The sequence below is a fragment of the Lactuca virosa genome, chromosome 4 (assembly GCF_052849685.1).
Source record: "Lactuca virosa cultivar CGN04683 chromosome 4, Lactuca_virosa_CGN04683_v6, whole genome shotgun sequence".
In the NCBI taxonomy this organism is placed as follows: domain Eukaryota; kingdom Viridiplantae; phylum Streptophyta; class Magnoliopsida; order Asterales; family Asteraceae; genus Lactuca; species Lactuca virosa.
Genome location: NC_136429.1, coordinates 344,416,090 through 344,436,619, shown reverse-complemented (window position 1 = coordinate 344,436,619; position 20,530 = coordinate 344,416,090). Strand labels below are relative to the sequence as shown.

General features: G+C 39.7%; 1 protein-coding gene across 1 annotated transcript; it reads left to right on the top strand.

The window, feature by feature from the left end:
• Window positions 1-338: 338 nt before the first annotated feature.
• On the top strand, window positions 339-2,186 carry LOC145168952 (GDSL-like Lipase/Acylhydrolase superfamily protein). Its single transcript, XM_079087596.1, has 5 exons — window positions 339-680; window positions 1,063-1,190; window positions 1,313-1,552; window positions 1,633-1,882; window positions 1,966-2,186. Exons 1-5 carry the CDS (start codon window positions 368-370, stop codon window positions 2,184-2,186), a joined length of 1,152 nt encoding a protein of 383 aa, XP_078943722.1. The 5' UTR covers window positions 339-367.
• Window positions 2,187-20,530: the final 18,344 nt, after the last annotated feature.

The following is a 20,530-nucleotide window of genomic DNA, read 5'->3' as shown; positions in this document are numbered from 1 at the left end:
TATTCAGTTATTTTCTTTTATTTTCTCAGGCAACAACTCTTATGACAGCCATTACCATAATGGCATAGAAAATCGTAAGTCAACGGACTAGTTGCAGAACAGGGGATTGGTTGTGAAAGAGGGCGATGCATGAGTCAACGAACTAGCTGAAGAACATATGGCAGCCATTACCATAATGGCATAGAAAAGAGTAATGTATTTACTGCGTGTCATAATTTAACAAATGGAAGCATTTACTACTCTCCAACAAACTTACAGGCTCTCTTCTCTATATATGCATGCTCTCCTCTTGTTGAAAATCTCATTCCACTCTCGCTTTATCTAGCATAGTCTCTGTAACAAAAAGTATATATACAAACAGATTAACATGGGTGACGAAGAGAAGATTATGTTGAAATTTTGTTGCTTGTTGTGGGTGTTGGTGATTGGCATGTTGTGGAATGTCACGGCACAAGACTACAACGAAGACGATGGTGGCATGGTAGATGCGTTTGCTCCCGATGCAGTTGGGGGAGGGATGGTTCCCGCGATATTTATATTTGGAGACTCGCTAATTGACAATGGGAACAACAATGATTTGACTTCTTTTGCAAAGGCCAATTATTATCCTTACGGCATTGACTTCAATGGAGGTCCTACTGGTCGATTCTCCAATGGTTACACCATGGTTGATGAAATAGGTCTCTCATTCTCATCTCATCTCTACTTCTATATATATATATATATATATATATATATATATATATATATATATATATATATATATATATATATATATATATATATATATATATATATATATATATATATGTTTGTGTGTGTGTGTTTTTGAATAAATAGGTCACGTACTTTCAAAGGCATGCAACATAATATAATAAAGAACTCAAATTATTCTGAAAATTGCCTAGTTTGACTCACATCGCATAGTTGTAGGTTCTTATATATTTTTTAAAGGAGGTAGGTTTGATTTCCGTATTTTTTTTTTTTTTTTTTTTTTTTTTTTTTTTTTGAATTCAAAAGAAAATGATGGTATATAACACATGCGCATAAATATGAATGTAGCGGAATTGCTAGGGTTGCCACTAATACCATCCTACTCCCAAGCATCAAATTCTGGCGATCAAATGGTTAATGGTGTCAATTTTGCTTCTGCGGCCGCTGGAATCCTTGATATTACCGGCCGGAATTTTGTAAGTTTTTCTTTGTGATTACACGTTTGATTGATTGGTAATTAATAAAATATTGGGCAACCTCTGAAATTAAGTGGTACTGGTACATGAAGGATTATTGTTATTTTTTGCTGATTATGTAGGTGGATCGTCTCCCATTCAACCAACAGATTAAGAACTTCGAGGACGCATTGGATCAACTAACGGACCACTTGGGTGCAGTGGATGTGAGTCAGGTGCTCTCTCAAAGCCTGTTCTTTGTTGGAATGGGTAGCAATGACTACCTAAACAACTATCTCATGCCAAATTACCCTACGCGCAACCAATATAACGGCCAACAGTTTGCAGACCTCTTGTCCAAGGAGTACACTAGTCAACTCACTGTAAGATAGTTTGAAATGGAATTCAAATTTCTTTTTCTAGTGGCATTGTTTTTCATCGTAAGTGTGACGTTTTGAATTAGAAACTTTACAATCTTGGAGCCCGGAAATTTGTTTTGGCTGGGATAGGACTGATGGGCTGCATTCCAAGCATCATTGCACAAGGAACGACAGGGAAGTGCTCCGAGGATGTGAACCAGCTTGTTCTCCCTTTCAATGCGAACATGAGGACAATGATTAACAACTTAAGCACCAATCTCCCTGGTTCAAAGTTCGTCTTCATAGACGTTCATAACATGTTTCAAGATATACTTTCTAATGCAAAATTTTATGGTAATGTATACGTCATTGGTTATTTATCTTCAGTATCATATAATTTATAAAATTAGTAAATGTTTCTTGGATTTGTGATGCAGGATTACGAGTGGTGAATAGAGGATGTTGCGGGATAGGTAGAAATAGAGGGCAGATAACATGTTTACCATTCCAAACCCCGTGTCCGAACAGGAGTGAGTATGTGTTTTGGGATGCATTTCACCCAACAGAAGCAGTGAATGTATTGATGGGACAGAAAGCTTTTAGTGGTCCTCCTGATTTTGTTTATCCCATGAACATTCAGCAACTAGCAAACATTTGATGATGTACTAAATAAATCCTCTATGATGAAGATCTATGTTTATTTGATGCTCTATCCAATTTCAGAGTGGAAAGTAAAACATACACACACATCTCTCTCTCACACATACAAAACGTCATTACTCACTCCAAATAACAGTCACCATAGACATTTAGCTACATTTTTTTTTATTTCAAAACGTGACCAAATGTCCTGTCACTTTTGATAAATTATGGCAACCTACAATTATCTTCTCCAAATTATGACTCTCGCCAACTATTATTATGGTCTTCAAATCAATTGTTTGATTGTTTTTTTTTGTGTATTTGTTGAGTTTTTAAATATTGTTATAAGTGTTTCATGATGTTTGGAGAGTTCAGTTCATGTTGTTGCACCTTATTAGGTGATTTAGGACTAGAGATGGCAACGGGGGCGGGACCTTATTAGGTGATTTAGGACTAGAGATGGCAACGGGGGCGGGTTTTACAGGGGACCCCAATCCCCATCCCATCCCCGAATCCTCATTCTAATCCTCATCCCTATCCTCATCCCCACCGGGGAATATAGATAAATCTCAATCCCCACCCCCAACGGGGATGCCAATGGGGAATCGGGGATATCTTTTTCTCTTTTAATATGAAAAATTTTATGTAAAGAAAACATCTAAATTTCAATTTTACCAGCATAAGTTTAAAGATTTTACAAAATATAAAAATATATATAGATTGCATAAAAAATATAAATAAATTTTCTACCATATTTAAATACATACATGAGAAATCAAGTAGAAAAAATTATCAGAGTGATATTTGAGATAAAATAGATGAACAAAATACAAAAAAAAAATTATACATGAGTTTAAATAAGATAAAAAGAAAAAAAAAAATAATTTCAACCAAGTAATTCCTAATGAGTTAGGTTACTTGGATAAAATTCTATTAATTGTAAATTGTACTATAAATATATGTTTTGTATTACTTTTATATATTAATATATATCGGGGGCGGGTCCAGGGTCGGGGATTAGGGATATCCACATCCCCATCCCCTTCCCCACTTCTTTATTCGGGGATTCCTCATCCCCATCCCCATCCCCGGTCAACTTGGGGATTCCCCGGTCAAAACGGATGCGAGTTTCGGATTTCCCATCGGGTATGGGGCTTTTTGCCATCCCTATTTAGGACATTATTTTTTATATGGTTAACTCTTTAATATATGTAAATTATAGATGTAAACATATTATATAATTGATCGATTTTATGTTTTCGTAATAGTAGATTATAATGTTTTGAAGAAAATATATAATTTGCTATTAACTATAGTTTTAACCGCTAACAAACAAGAAGAACCATCAATTGTTATCACTTATTGGTTGAAATTTCATTGCTTTCTGAAAAATCGGATTATAAGTAATTAATTATAGGTTGATTTTTTATAAAAGTGGGAATAGGATGTCTAAGAGGTGTCTTATTAGCAACACCCTATTATTAAATAGAAATTTACATTTATAAAAGTGGGAATAATGTTGACTTGAAAGATCTTCCAAAAGACCCCGCGGATAGGCCAAAGATTACAAGTTACAAATCAAACATAATAGATGAAGTAAGAAGAGCGTATTTGCTTCAAGGACCTTGTCAAGTAATGGCACATAAGTTTCCCAAAAAAAAAAAATAGGTGATAGATTTAGAAGATTCGTTCCTTCATGGTTAGATGACTTTGATTGGTTAGAATATAGTGTGAAAAAGAATAGTGCATATTGTTTATATTTTTATGTGTGTGGAGACCTCATGGGACAAAAAGGAGGGAGAGATGCATTTGTTTCCCAAGGTTTTGATACTTGGAATAAAAAAAGATGCATTTCGGACTCATGTGGGTGGTGTTGATAGTTTTCACAACAAAGCAAAAGAAAAGTGTGAGTTTTTGATGAGGGAAAAACAAGCTATTAATGTAGTCTCGAGGAGGCAAACCAAAGCGGAGGACCACAAATATAAAGCTCGATTACGTGTTTCTATTATTGTTGTTAGACTTTTATTGAAAACTGGTTTACCGTTTCGTGGTCATGACGAGTCGGTTAACTCGGAAAATAGAGGTGTCACACCCCCGAACCAGACGGTGGAAACGTCCGGAGGCTTAGTGTGACTTTCAACATTTCAGTATCATCACAGAGTATATAATTGAAACATAACATCGTCATCATCACACATGTAATATAACAACATTCATAGTTTACATTGAGTATTGTAATTGGATATTACATGCCAAAATAGTTAAAGTATGATGAAACCAAAATATAACAAAATATCCATGAATTCGTTCTGCTCAACCTGCTTCAACGGTTTCCTGAGAATACAAGTTAATTTAAAAAGGTCAACATGAAAATGTTGATGAGTTCATAAGCATGTTTGTGAAAATGATTTGTTCAACTTTGAAACCACCAGAAAATCCTATATTTTCTGAAAACAGTTTAGTATGTTTGTGTCAGATCTTGTATTAATGCATGTGTATTATTGTTTATTAGAATGTATAAAGATAATGCAGAGAATGTAAAGAGAATGTAAAGAGAATGTAAAGAGAATGCCCTCAGACAACCCTATGTTGTCTGAAAAAGTGAATGCTGTCATACCAACCCCCGAGGTTGAGTACCAGTACGAGTATGTTTCTGAATAATCCAAAGAAGAAAAGAAAAGAATGGTCTCACGTAAATTTATAACGTTAATTCCTCTAAGTGAGCCATCATAACCATACTAATTAATGACAAATTCACTTGTTTTGGCATTTGTGAACACCGACGGAAAAATAGAATAATGTTATCGTCACCCTACACTGATGTAGTCTAACTGTAGCGAACAGCTCAGGTGTGGGGTGTCATCCCCGTATAGATCTATACACAAAACCCGCTCTCCAAGAGACTCTGGTTATAACTACAGACTACGATCGTCGAGGTTGAGTACCAGTACGAGTATGTTTCTGAATAATCCAAAGAAGAAAAGAAAAGAATGGTCTCACGTAAATTTATAACGTTAATTCCTCTAAGTGAGCCATCATAACCATACTAATTAATGACAAATTCACTTGTTTTGGCATTTGTGAACGCCGACGGAAAAATAGAATAAGGTTATCGTCACCCTAGACTGATGTAGTCCAACTGTAGCGAACAGCTCAGGTGTGGGGTGTCATCCCCGTATAGATCTATACACAAAACCCTCTCTCCAAGAGACTCTGGTTATAACTACAGGCTACGATCGTACACTCATTAGGTGTCAACCGACACGTCTCACTAGATCCTTAATCAAATTTTACGCGAAGAGAAACATATAAACTCATTCCGGGCCCAATGAACCATGTAAGCGGACCACTGAGTCTCACTAAACACGTAAGTCATTTTCAGGCCCGAAAGGAATGAGATTATATAACATGGGCCCAAAATATACGTAAAAGGACAACTAGAGCCCATTTCACACGTAAGGTATTTATAGGCCCAAATAGCACGCAAATACTATCCAAGGTCCGTCGCGCATGTTAATGGGTCAGTAAGGCCCAATAAACATATAAATAGTATTCAGGACCTATCAAACATATCAATGGGTTACTAAGGCCCAATAAACATGAAAGTTACCTAATTAGCCTGTTTGTTATTATATTGCTGGTTTTAACTCAATTATTTACTAAAATTATATAAAAGTCCCACTTTTTGTAAAAATGACACTCTTGGCCCATTAAGTCAAAAATTTACACTTAAGGCCCAATTTTAGTAAAAATAACATTTTAGGGCCTTTTAAAGGCCAAGTCTTGCATCCAACATAAGTTTAAACACTTTTAGTAAGTTAAACACAATTTTTTTGGTTTTTGACTTTTTTGACCCGGTTGTTGGAAAATTTGTAGAAAAATCATCGTAAGTCGAAATTTGGATCCGTAAACTCTGGAAGTTTAGAAATTTTGTCTACTTTGTTCACAATTTTTATCATAGTTTTTAATGGCCCCAAACTAGTGTGAAATTGCTCACCTTCACTGGCTGGTCCGAGATTATTTCAAATATGATAGGCAGTTTTGTAAAATTCGCCAAACATTTTAGAAAAATCGTATGAAAACGTGAGAGTAGTCATTTTAAAGGTATAAACCTGAAAGTTTTGCATGTAAAACAGTTTTTAAAAATATTACCATTAAGAGGGTCAAAACAGTCCAAGATTAGGCCAAAACTTTTCTGTCAAAGGCTGATTTTTGAGTTCAAGTTATCCAAGTTTGTACACAACACTTATTTTTGCTATTTTAAGGGTATAAACCCCAGATCTACAAGTTTACATGTAATATATGTGATAACACATACTTTTCTCAAGGTTTTTATTAAGATCCAAGTGCTAAACTTCAACTTCAAGTAAAACTCCAAAAGTAAACACATATCACAACATATATCATGAAAACACACAATATCATGCATACACACATAGATCTACACAAAACAACTTGTATTCTCCCCCAAAACAAAGTGAAAATCGAAAAATAGGGGGGGGGGGTATGAACTCACCTTGGGGTTTTTGAGATGTAGATGAAGAAGAAGATGAAACTTGAGCCTAGCTTGAGTTTTTGGTGTGATCTCGAAATGGAGGTGTTTCTAATGGTTCATATTCACGAAAATAAGAGTATAAGAGAAAGATATTGGCATTTATTGAAGTAAAACACTTGAGTTTTAGTATAGAACTTACCAAGGAGTCTTGAATTGATGTTTGATGGTGAAGAACTTTGAAGATTCTTGAGTGAATCACTAGAGATCTTGAGAGGAAATGAGATGGAATGAAGTTTTTGAAGTGAAAGTGGTGGGGATGGAGGGTTTGGCCGAGATTTCAAGAGGGAAGAGAGGGGAGAGATTAGTAGGTTAATACTTGTAGGTTAAAACAAGTTGCATAGATGTATGGTGGATCAAATGCATAGATGTCCTCCATGCAATAAGGAGGTGTCACAATTTAAACAAACTTAATTTTTTTTTTAATAATAATCCCATCGGCCCAACATGGATTTTCGGCCCAAACAAGTCCCATTGGAGTGTGTTCGGCTCAAGGGAAAGCCCATTGGTGGTTTTCGGCCCACTAATGCTAAATAAGAGTTTTTCGGCCCACTATAGAAGGAAGGAATTATCGGCCCAATAACGTCCATGAGAAGGATGTGGGTCATTCTAGGCCCATTAAAACCCAAAATGCTATAACTTAATGAATGTGGGTTTAATTAGGCCCAACTGAAGACTCTTAGCTTAAAAGATTTAAGTTAAGGGTTTATTGGCCCATTAGGCCCAATAAATGATTAATAGCCCAATAGGGGTTTGAGCTGGGAAATTAGGGTTTCAACCCACAGTTGAGTATATGAGAGGTGTTGAATTAGGTTTTGGACTTCACTCAGGAGTTTTGATTCAAATGGTTGATTTTAAATAAGCATAGTACTTGACATTAGCTTAGATTACAAGTTATACAAGAGTTGATCTTTAAATGAAGACAAAATTTCCTAGCTAAAAATGCTAGTTGTGACATCATCCCCCCGTTAGAGGGAATTTCGTCCTGAAATTCTTTTGAAAGATAGAACTATAGGTGAGGGTACTTTAGCTTCATTTGGTCCTCGCGTTCCCATGTGAATTTCGGTTCACGCTTAGCGTTCCATCGAACCTTCACAATCAGTATGCGACTCTGTTTCGTACGCTTCACTTCCCTGTCCATTACCTCAACTGGTTCATTGACAAACAGGAGATTGTTGTTTTATTTCGATTTCTTCCAGAGGGATGACAAGGGTTTCATCTGATAAGCACTTTTTCAAATTCGAGACGTGGAATACGGGGTGTACGTTGCTGAGCTCCCCAGGTAGCTACAGCTTATATGCCACCGGACCAATTCGGGTAAGAATCTCGAACGGTCCGATGTGTCGCGGATTTAGTTTTTCCCTGTTTCCCAAAACGGATCATCCCTTTCCACAGAGAGACCATTAACAGCACCCGATCTCTGACTTGGATTTCCAGAGGCTTCCGTCGTTTGTCAGCATAACTCTTTTGTCGGTCACACGATGCTTGGAGTCGTGATTTGATTTGGATTATCTTCTCTGTCGTTTCCCGAATGATCTCTGTTCTGGTAAGAGTGATGCTTGGTGCTTGCCCTTTTTCCAGTTAGGTGTCGCCCACCTCATCCCAACAGAGAGGCGATCTGCATTTGCGACCATACAAGGCCTCAAAAGGAGCAACCCTTATGCTCGTGTGATAGTTGTTGTTGTACGAGAATTCAATTAGGGACGAGTGGGTATCCCATGATTGCCAAAGTCGATCACACAGGCTCGGAGCATGTCTTCTAGTGTTTGAATGGCCCGCTCACTTTGGTCATCAGTTTGGAGGTGGTAGGCAGTACTCATGTCTAGTTGTGTTCCCATAGCTTTCCAGAGTGACTGTCAAAATCTTGAAGTAATTCCGCTACCAGATATGATATAATAGATACTGGTACCCCATGAAGTCTCACGATATCTTTTATATAGGTTTGAGTTAATCTTTCCATCCTGTATGATTCCTTTATTGGCAGGAAATGGGCAGATTTGGTTAACCTAATGACGTTCATCCAGGTTGCGCCTAATCCAACCTTTGTGATAATAAGATTCATCTTTTTGACTTCGAGATTTTTATTCATTCCCCATAGTGTTTCCTTCATGGTATTCTCCGGCTTCGATGCCTCCAAATCCGGCTGTAGTTGTTGACTGTGTTTGTTCTTGTTTCGAGAGCAGACGAGTATGTTATCGATGAAAATAATTGAAGGGTTGACTAAGAAGGAGTGGAAACTCGGTTCATGGGGTCCGTGAATACCGCGGGGGCATTCGTCAGACCGAAGGGCATCACGACGAATTCGAAATGGCCGTATCGAGTTCGGAAAGCAGTTTTTGGAATGTTGTGACAACCCGAAACTTTTTCCGTTATCCTTACCCAGTTTCCGTTAATAAAAATTTGGGTTTTTATTTAATTCCGTCAAATTTCTTAGTTTGGGAAGGACCTTACGTTCAAAATAAATCCGAATTGATTTATTTCCGTTCACGTTAGTATTATTTTTGGTCTAACGGAATATTCTAAGCTCAGTTCAATCGAGATTTGGATTCAAAAACGAGGTTTTCTAAGTCAAAGCATAGCATCCGGGCCAAACAACCCTTCGAGAGGAGTTTACGGCCGCAAACTCAGTTTACGACCGTAAACTCTGTTTACGACCGTAAACCCTGTTCACAGCCGTAAACCCTCCACCTCACCCCTTGGCCGTAAACTCACCCCTATATAAGGGATGAGTGGCCTTCATTTCTCACTTTACACACTCCAGAAGCTTTCTCTCTCTACTCTCTCTCTCCCTCACTCTACAAACTTCGAATTCTCTCCAAGATATTCAAAAAGTAAGTGTTTTTCCACCTTGAATGTTGTTACAAATCCATTTCTAGTGATGAATCCATGTTCCTATCTCATTAAAACTCATCTTTTTTAGATTTTCTCTCTAACCAAGAACACCAAGAACACAGACTAGTTCTTGGTGGCTAAAAACCTCATTCCAAGCTTCTTAACAGTAACTAACTACCATCTATACTTGTTATCTACTAGAAACCATCGATTTTCGCCTAAAAATCGACCTGAAACGCATGAACTGAGTGTTTACGGCCGTAAACCCTTCAATGGCCGTAAACTCTATTTTTGGTCGATTATTGACCTTTAAACTTTTCCTTGAGCTGGGCACGAGGCTTAGAACACTTCCAGAAGGCTAGAAAGGACCTTGAAACACCGAAAATCGCACTTTTCGCCAAGTGTTTACGGCCGTAAACCCATGGGCCGTAAACCCATGGACCGTAAACCCTTGGGCCGTAAACATATGGGTCGTAAACCCTATTGGGCCGCAAACCCTTGACCGTACACTCCTTTTACGACCGCAAACTCCCGATTTTCAAATCATATGTGATTCTAACACTTAGTTTTAAGTGTTTTCTGGTCCCTAGGATGATTTCCTTCCATAACAAATAGTGTTAAGCCCTCACCTAATGCATATATGTACTTTTACTTGCTAAATAGGATCCGTTTGTGCCCGAGGCTTTATTTGACACTCAGCAGTTCCTAGCAACTTACACTCGAATCCCACGTCAAACAGTGAGTTCGTACCCCTACGCTTTTCCGAGTTTTTCATGTTTTCAGGGGGGGAATACAAGCAAAAGTACAAGGAAACTTGTACTCAAAGTATGTTATTTTGTTTAAAATAATTATATGTTCATTATGCTTTTAACACAGAAAACAGTTTTACCAAACGATTAAGAAATCAACTCGTAGAAACAGTTTTCAAAACTAAAGCAAGGAAGTTGTGAATCTTGTCATAAAATGTGATATTTTATAAAGAATTCATACAAAACATAAACAGGATTTTCGGTATTATTACATGCAAATTGTTAGTCTAGTTGGAGACACGTCCTCGGTAACACTCCCACCGGATTCGAGAGTGTATGACTGGCACTTGTAACCAGAATCTCTTGTAGGGAGAGCGTGATTGCTGTGTATAGATCTATACGGGACTGACTATCCCGCACCTCGCTGCTAGCTACAGTGGGACCGTCAGGTCTACGGGTGACAAAGTCATAAAATGATACAAGTACGATTATGACACTCGCAACCTAGATAACGAAATTTACTTTTGTAATAATGAAACAAGTGAACTAACCTCAAAGTAATAACCGATTTCATTACTAGAGGGTATTAGTAATACCCTTAGGATTTAGATCACCACTTATTTATTTGTTTTATTTATGTAATAAGGCTAATACACCTCACAGAGAGCAAACAAGGTTTTTCAGGGAAACTACGTCTAACGATACAAGTATGGTAGATACTTGTACACCTCAGACAAGATCAGATAACCAACTATCAACTTTTAAGGAAAATATAGGATTTTCCTGGGATAACTCAACCTTACATAAACAGGCTATTTAACATACAACTAATGGATAATCAAACATCTTTCATAAGAAAATATAGGATTTTCTTGGGAAACACTTTTCAAAGGATCAAAGAAACATTTCTTTCACCAGAACTAAACGCTTATGAACTCACCAGCTTTATGCTGATATTTTAAAACTGCTTGTATTCTCAGGACAACAATAGACAGGTACTCTTGCCAATTTTTGGAGAAGACAGAGCATTTTGGAGTCACGTCTTTTACTTTTTTTATATACTGATGCGAACAAACTATGTTTTTTTTAAACAATGTAAATATTCATATTATAATGTAATGGTTGTGTTTACTACGCTTACTATGATACAACTGTTGTGATACTACGCATGACGTCACCCGCCCTTGGAACTAATCTGGATATGAGCACAGCTTACCATCCTCAGACAGATGGTAGAGTGAGAGAACCATCCAGACCTTGGAAGACATGTTGAGAGCATGTGTTATTGACTTCGGTGAGTCGTGGAATACCCATTTGCCCTTGGTCGAGTTTTCCTACAACAACAGTTACCACACAAGCATCAAGGTTGCTCCTTTTGAAGCTCTCTATGGCTGCAAGTGCAGATCCCCTCTGTGCTGGGCTGAGGTGGGCGACACGCAGCTAGCCAAGGGGCAAGTCCCTGACAGCATTCTCACTGGCCCAGAAATCATCTGCGAAACCACCGAAAAGATCGTACAAATCCGGGAACGACTTAAGGCCTCACGAGATAGACAAAAGAGCTACGCCGATAAACGACGAAAACCTTTGGAACTCCAGGTTGGAGATCGTGTTCTGTTCAAGGTCTCGCCCTGGAAAGGCATGATACGCTTCGGAAAGCGTGGAAAGCTAAATCCAAGATACATAGGACCATTCGAGATCCTCGCTAGGATCGGTCCCGTAGCCTACAAACTTCGTTTACCACAAGAACTCAACAACATTCATCCTGTATTCCACGTTTCGAATCTTAAGAAATGCGTATCTGACGAAACCCTTACGATTCCTCTCGACGAGATTGAGATCAACGAGAACCTGAACTTCGTGGAAGAACCAGTCGAAATCAATGATAGAGAGATCAAACGAACGAAACAAAGTCGCATCCCGATAGTGAAGGTTTGCTGGAATGCCAAGCGGGGACCTGAATTCACTTGGGAGCGCGAAGATCAGATGAAACAGAAGTATCCGCATCTCTTTCCAAATCCATGATTTGTATTCTATGTTCGAATTTCGGGACGAAATTCCCTCTAACGGGCGGATGATGTGACAACCCGAAACTTTTTCCGTTATCCTTACCCAGTTTCCGTTAATAAAAATTTGGGTTTTTATTTAATTCCGTCAAATTTCTTAGTTTGTGAAGGACCTTACGTTCAAAATAAATCCGAATTGATTTATTTACGTTCACGTTAGTTTTATTTTTGGTCTAACGGAATATTCTAAGCTAAGTTCAATCGAGATTTGGATTCAAAAATGAGGTTTTCTAAGTCAAAGCATAGCATCCGGGCCAAACAACCCTTCAAGAGGAGTTTACGGCCGCAAACTCAGTTTACGACTGTAAACTCTGTTTACGACCGTAAACCCTGTTCACGGCCGTAAACCCCCACCTCACCCCTTGGCCGTAAACTCACCCCTATATAAGGGATGAATGGCCTTCATTTCTCACTTTACACACTCCAGAAGCTTTCTCTCTCTACTCTCTCTCTCCCTCACTCTACAAACTTCGAATTCTCTCCAAGATCTTCAAAAAGTAGTGTTTTTCCACCTTGAATGTTGTTACAAATCCATTTCTAGTGATGAATCCATGTTCCTATCTCATTAAAACTCATCTTTTTTTGATTTTCTCTCTCACCAAGAACACCAAGAACACAGACTAGTTCTTGGTGGCTAAAAACCTCATTCCAAGCTTCTTAACAGTAAGTAACTACCATCTATACTTGTTATCTACTAGAAACCATCGATTTTCACTTAAAAATTGACCTGAAACGCATGAACTGAGTGTTTACGGCCGTAAACCCTTCAATGGCCGTAAACTCTATTTTTGGTCGATTATTGACCTTTAAACTCTTCCTTGAGCTGGGCACGAGGCTTAGAACACTTCCAGAAGGCTAGAAAGGACCTTGAAACACCGAAAATTGCACTTTACGCCAAGTGTTTACGGCCGTAAACCCATGGGCCGTAAACCCATGGACCGTAAACCCTTGGGCCGTAAACATATGGGTCGTAAACCCTATTGGGCCGCAAACCCTTGACCATACACTCCTTTTACGACCGCAAAGTCCCCATTTTCGAATCATATGTGATTCCAACACTTAGTTTTAAGTGTTTTCTGGTCCCTAGGATGATTTCCTTCCATAACAAATAGTGTTAAGCCCTCACCTAATGCATATATGTACTTTTACTTGCTAAATAGGATCCGTTTGTGCCCGAGGCTTTATTTGACACTCATCAATTCCTAGCACCTTACACTCGAATCCCACGTCAAACAGTGAGTTCATACCTCTACGCTTTTCCGAGTTTTTCATGTTTTCAGGGGGGAATACAAGCAAAAGTACAAGGAAATGTTGTGATACTACGCATGACGTCACCCGCCCCCGGACGTTTCCGCCGTCCGTTCCGACGATTCGGGGGTGTGACAGATTGGTATCAGAGCTATTGTTTATAGTGAACTAAGTATACCGAACCTTACATGGTATACAACTATAAACACTAAGGGGCCGAAGTGCTCTGAACTAAAAGTATACTTTTAAAATACAAGTATTTTTACGAAAAGTATACAAGTATACCTACATACCAGAAACAATATCATGAGTAGAACAAAACAAAAGTATTTTGGATGTTGAGCACTGCGGTTAAACCTGGGCAGTTATGTAATCATGTCTAGGGTCAATATAGCCTGATCAACTATATTCATTCGAGACATGACCAACATGTGCTTGGGAGTGACTGTGATGTTGCAACAGGCCTAAAACTTACCTAGTATCCATACAACAAAGTATCAAAAGAACAAAACATACAACTTAAAATACTGTAGGAGTATTTTAGCCAGAGCCGAATACATTGTAGAAATTCATTCCTAGTGTTGCTACCTATTCGTTTCTTAGCAATAACTTACTTGCATTAGTAACCTTTCTTTGCTTATTGCTTGGTAGAACACCTTATTATCAGGATGGGATATATTTTGTTTCATATATCTTGAGGACTTACCATCCTCTTCTTCCTGGTTATTTTTAGAACAAGATGCCTCCCCGAAGAAGACCCATCAGAAGAAATGACAACACTCCACCACCACCACCCCCTCAATTCGATCCTGTTATGTTCCAGGCAGTTGTTACTGCTGCTGTGGCTGCCGCGATGTCACAGATTAATCCTGGTGGATCTGGCGGGAAGGGAGGTGGTACCCATCCCCAAAATCATGAAGGTGGTCGGGGACACCAGAAGGAGTGTTCCTATAAGGACTTCATGAATGCGAAATCCACATCTTTCGACGGCAAGGGAGGGGTTATTTCCCTGACCCAATGGTTCGAGAAGATCGAGTCCATTTTCGAAATCCGTTCCTGTTCTGAAGCCAACAAAGTAAAATTCGCCGCTTGCACTTTCGCCAACAGAGCACTGACCTGGTGGAATGGTCGAGTCAAATCCCTAACCCTGCCAGTGGCGAATGCTATGGGTTGGGAAAGTTTAAAGGAACTCATGCTAGCTGAGTACTGCCTACAGGGCGAGATGCAGAAACTAGAGCACGAACTATGGAACTTGAAGATGAAAAGTTCTGACATTGCTGCCTACACTTCTAGGTTCGAAGACCTAGCGCTTCTTTGTCCGGGAATGGTCACCCCGGAAAGCAAAAAGATTGAGAGATACATATGGGGACTGACACAACCCACCAAAGGAAATGTCTTGGCTGCTAGGCCAAACACTTTTGACAGCGCAAAGTGCCTAGCACAAACCCTCATAGAGCACGGAGTTGATCTTGATAAAGTGACAACCGCTCCCGAACCAGCAAAGGTGAGCGGTGAGAAAAGAAAATTCTGGAGGCAGCGAAAGGGCCAGTCTTCGCAGGAGCCCTCAAAGAAACAGCAAACGGTGGCAGTCCACGCTGCTACTACTCCTGCCGCTGCTCCTGCCATTCAAGCACCTACCAGTAAATATGCTGGTACCCTTCCTCGGTGCGACAAGTGTAACTATCATCATAATCATGGCCCATGTCGAGAAATGTCATGCACCAGCTGTGGCAAAAATGGGCACACGACTCGAGTTTGCAAAACACCAGTACAACCAACCAATCAGGCATCTGGAGCAGGCGTCGGTCAAGCCTATTATGGTTGTGGAGAAGTCGGGCACTACAAGACAAACTGCCCCAAGGCAACAACAGTTGGTAGCACGGGGAGAGTGCTAGCGATGGGTCAAGAAGAGGCAGTTGCAGATCCCACCGTTGTTTCGGGTACGTTCCTCCTCGACAACTCTTATGCATGCATTCTTTTCGATTCTGGTGCGGAGAGAAGTTTTATTAGTCATGCATTCAAACATCTCCTCAAACATAAACCTCAACCACTAACTGAAACATTTACCGTCAAGATGGCTAACGGTGAGAAAGAGAGCACTAATGATATATACGTAGGCTGTACCCTTACCTTGAACGATCATTCTTTTCATATCGACCATATGCCAGTTTCCATAAAAAGCTTTGATGTCATCATCGGCATGGATTGGTTGAGCCCCAATCGTGCTGATATCCTTTGTTACGAAAAAGTTATCCGTCTCAATCTTTCCTCTGATGAAACTCTCATGATTTACGGCGATAAACTCAGTTCAAACCTCCGTATCATTTCGTGCATCAAAGCCCAAAAATTTCTGCGAAAGGAGTGTCATGCATTCCTAGCTCATGTCATTAACGAGAAGCAGGAAGTTAAAGACCTCGAGAGCATCCCCGAAGTCTGCAACTTTCCCGATGTTTTTTCGAAGATCTCCCGGGAATCCCTTCCGAGCGCCAAGTCGAGTTTCGCATCGACTTAGTCCCCGGAGCTACCCCCGTAGCTAAATCCCCATACCGATTAGCACCAGCAGAAATGCAGGAGTTATCCAGTCAGCTCAATGAGTTGCTCAGCAAAGGATTCATCAGACCAAGTTCCTCACCGTGGGGAGCCCCGATCTTATTTGTGAAAAAGAAGGATGGATCTTTTCGGATGTGCATTGACTATCGCGAACTGAACAAGCTTACAGTCAAAAACCGTTACCCTCTTCCTCGAATCGACGACCTTTTAGATCAACTTCAAGGAGCCAACTACTTCTCCAAAATAGACCTAAGATCAGGGTACCATCAGTTGTGAGTTCACAAGAATGATGTGCCCAAGACAGCATTCCGAACTCGTTATGGACACTACGAATTTGTAGTAATGCCCTTTGTTCTAACCAACGCACCAGCGGTATTCATGGACCTGATGAATCGGGTGTGCCGTTCTTTCCTGGACAAGTTCGTAATCGTGTTCATCGACGATATACTTGTCTATTCCAGAAGTGAGGAAGATCATCGACAACACTTGAGATCGGTGCTGGAAACCCTAAGGACGGAGAAGTTGTACGCAAAATTCTCCAAGTGTGAATTATGGATTCGAAAAGTAACCTTCCTAGGTCACGTGGTAAGCGAGGAAGGCGTACACGTGGACCCCTCCAAAATCAAAGCGATAGAGAATTGGTCAGCACCGAAGACGCCCACAGAAATCCGTCAATTCTTGGGTATTGCTGGCTACTATCGCAGATTTATCCAGAATTTCTCCAGAATTGCCAAACCCTTAACCACTCTGACTCAGAAAGGCGTACCCTTTTGTTGAAGTGAAAAGCAAGACACTGCATTCCAAACGTTGAAGCGGGCCCTATGCAGCAGACCTATCTTGTCTCTGCCCGAAGGGACGGAGGACATCGTTGTCTACTGTGATGCATCAAATCAAGGCCTAGGCTGTGTGCTCATGCAACGGGGAAAAGTCATTGCTTATGCCTCAAGACAGCTGAAAGCACACGAAGTCAACTACACAACGCACGACCTGGAATTAGGAGCAGTGGTCTTCGCATTGAAGATATGGAGACATTATCTCTACGGAACCAAGTGCACCATCTTCACTGACCATAAAAGCCTGCAGCATATCTTCGACCAGAAGGAACTGAACATGAGTCAACGGCGATGGGTTGAGCTACTCAGCGATTACGAGTGCGAAATCCGCTACCATCCCGGCAAGGCCAATGTGGTGGCAGATGCCCTCAGCCGGAAGGAGTACTCAGGTCGTAGAGTGAAGACACTGACCATGACTATCCATTCCCATTTATCTGCGCAAATCAAGGAGGCTCAGCTGGAAGCCTTAAAACCAGAGAACATGTCGGGTGAAGCCTTGAGAGGAATGGAAAAGAACCTAGAAATCAAGGGAGACAGTCTATTATTTCATGGACCGGATCTGGACCCCAAAATTCAGTGGTTACAGAGAGGTTGTAATGAACGAAGCTCACAAGACTAGATACTCCGTTCATCCAGGCTTGGACAAGATGTACCTCGATCTCAGGAAATTGTATTGGTGGCCGAACATGAAAGCAGAGATCGCTACCTTCGTGGGCAAGTGCCTGACTTGCGCCAAGGTGAAGGTTGAATATCAGAAGCCCTCAGGTCTACTCCACCAGCCGGAGATACCTAAGTGGAAGTGGGAGAGAATTACTATGGATTTTATCACCAAATTACCCAAGTCTCCGAGTGGGCACGACGCCATCTGGGTAATTGTCGACCGACTGACTAAATCCGCCCATTTCCTGCCGATCAAGGAAAACTTCAAAATGTAGAGAATCACGCGAATCTACATCCGAGAGATAGTTCGGCTGCATGGTGTGCCTGTGTCCATTATCTCCGATCGAGATAGCAGGTTCACTTCAAGGTTCTGGCAGTCACTGCAGAAAGCTCTTGGAACTAAGCTGGATATGAGCACAACTTACCATCCTCAGACAGATGGGCAGAGTGAGAGAACCATCCAGACCTTGGAAGACATGTTGAGAGCATGTGTCATTGACTTCGGTGAGTCGTGGGACACCCATTTGCCCTTGGTCAAGTTTTCCTACAACAACAGTTACCACACAAGCATCAAGGTTGCGCCTTGTGACAACCCGAAATTTCTATTCTGTACAAGCATTCACTTCAATAGAAGTCAGAACAGTTTCTGCTAACTTTGAGCTGTGTAGAGTCAATTTGAGTATTCTAGAGCCCAGTACTTCAGGAGATAACAGGAGAGAGGATGCCCTAGGGTTTATAGTGTAGCAATAATGTCCCAAAACTCCAAGAGTTTGGAGTTTACGGCCTAAACATGGTGTTTACGGCCGTAAACCCCAAGGGTATAAATATGGCACTTAGCCATTTTTAGCACTTTTTCACATTTTCAAGAACTAGAACTCATTTCTCTCTCAAGTATCATCCGAATTTTCTTCAAGATCTTCAAGAAAGTAAGTATTTCTTGCCTTGTTTAGTCGATATCTTCCTTAATCTAGTGATCTTACATGATTTCATCCGTGAAATCATTCCATTTGTGTAGATCTTCAAGTGTTCTTAGTTTCACCAAGAACACCAAGAACACACACTAGTGTTCTTGGACTTTTAACACCTTTTCAAGCTTCTACATAGTAAGTACTCTTACCTAGGCTTGTTATAAGACTTGTTACACTTCCTAAACATCTAGAAAACATAAGGAAACACAAGATCAAAGGTGTTTACGGTCCAAGATGTTCTTGGACCGTAAACCCTAATAAAGGGGCCAAAGTGTGCCCTAGTCCCTTACCAAGCCTTGAATACTAGTGTAGAACATAACCTTAAAGTGCTTAGGACTTAAAACATCAAAAAGACCATAAACCATTTGGGTTTACGGCCGTAAACCCAAGGAGAAATGGTCCAAGGACCGTAAACTCCACAAAGGGGTGAAATGGTGCCCTAATCACTTCCTAAGGCTTAAACATGAAGTAGGAATGCTTCTAATGACCTTATAAGCTTCAAAACACAAAATGGTCAAAGTACCATGAGTTTACGGTCGTAAACTCATGGGTTTACGATCGTAAACTCAATGTGAGTTGGTCCCAAAACCGTAAACTCCAAAAGAGTTTACCCTTGGACCCCAAACTCAATAGCAATGTCCTACCACCCTTAGATGCAATCCTTAGTACTTGTAACACTTAAATAAGGTGTTTTACATGTCCTAGGATGTCTTAACTTGGTTAAATTGGTTGTTTAATGACTAATTGGATACATATATGTGTTATTATATGTTAACTAGGATCCTTGTGTGTGTTCAAGTCTTTACTTGATACTTAGCATCCTATATCAATCCGTTCATCCAAACCACTCACTACAGGTGAGTTCATACCCCTTAATTAACCTTTTAAATGTTTTTAAATGCTTTTATGGGGGGGAATACAAGTTGAACAATTATAGTTATTATATCAATCACATGTGATTAATAACTACCAAACAAGTGGATTTCTTACTTTCAAACTGTGTTACCAAACTGTTTTACTTCAAACTGTTTTATAAACTCTTTTTCATATCAAATACTTTTATTAAACTCTTTTAACTTATATTCTGTGTATCTATATAGATATAGTTATATAAGTAGGATTGAAAGGACTTAGGATTGATATCTCACCTTACTTCCTGTTCCTTGTTTGGTTGTGGACTTAGGGTATTAAGGTTATTTGTCCGAAGGTCGTTTGAATCCTAGTTATATATCATGTATATGTGTATAGATATAAAAGGTTACTTCATTCAGTTCAATACCTTTTGGTAGCAAAGGTATACAAACATGCTCATACATTCAAACAATATTACTAGTAAACTATAATATGTATAGTTTAGGGAGATACTAATGCTATTTCTAGAACAGTGAAACATACAATGAGTCAGTTCATACATGAGTCAATAACAAACAAACAATAGAATACTATGATGAGAAACAAACAATAGAATACTATGATGAGAAACAAACAATAGATACTATGATGAGAAACAAACAATAGAATACTATGATGAGAAACAAACAATACATGCTAGACAGGGAGAGAACACACAATACAGCTAGCACATACATATACTAGAACATTACTACATTTATGTGAGCCACGTAACGGGGCATGGTACTACATGTCATGACCGTTTTGTATCCAGAATCTCCTTAAGTGGGGAGCGTATGAGTTTGTGTATAGATCTATACTGGATTGACTATCCTACATCTTGCTGCTCGCTACAGTGGGACTTACAAGTCTACGGGTGCCAAACGTCATTTCTTACGACGTCTTACATTGTCGTTTTTCTATAGAGTCGGTAGCAGGATACAGGCCAATCACATGGTACTTTAAATAACAATTGGTTTAAGGTAGTTAGTACATCAGTAGTTACTTAATACA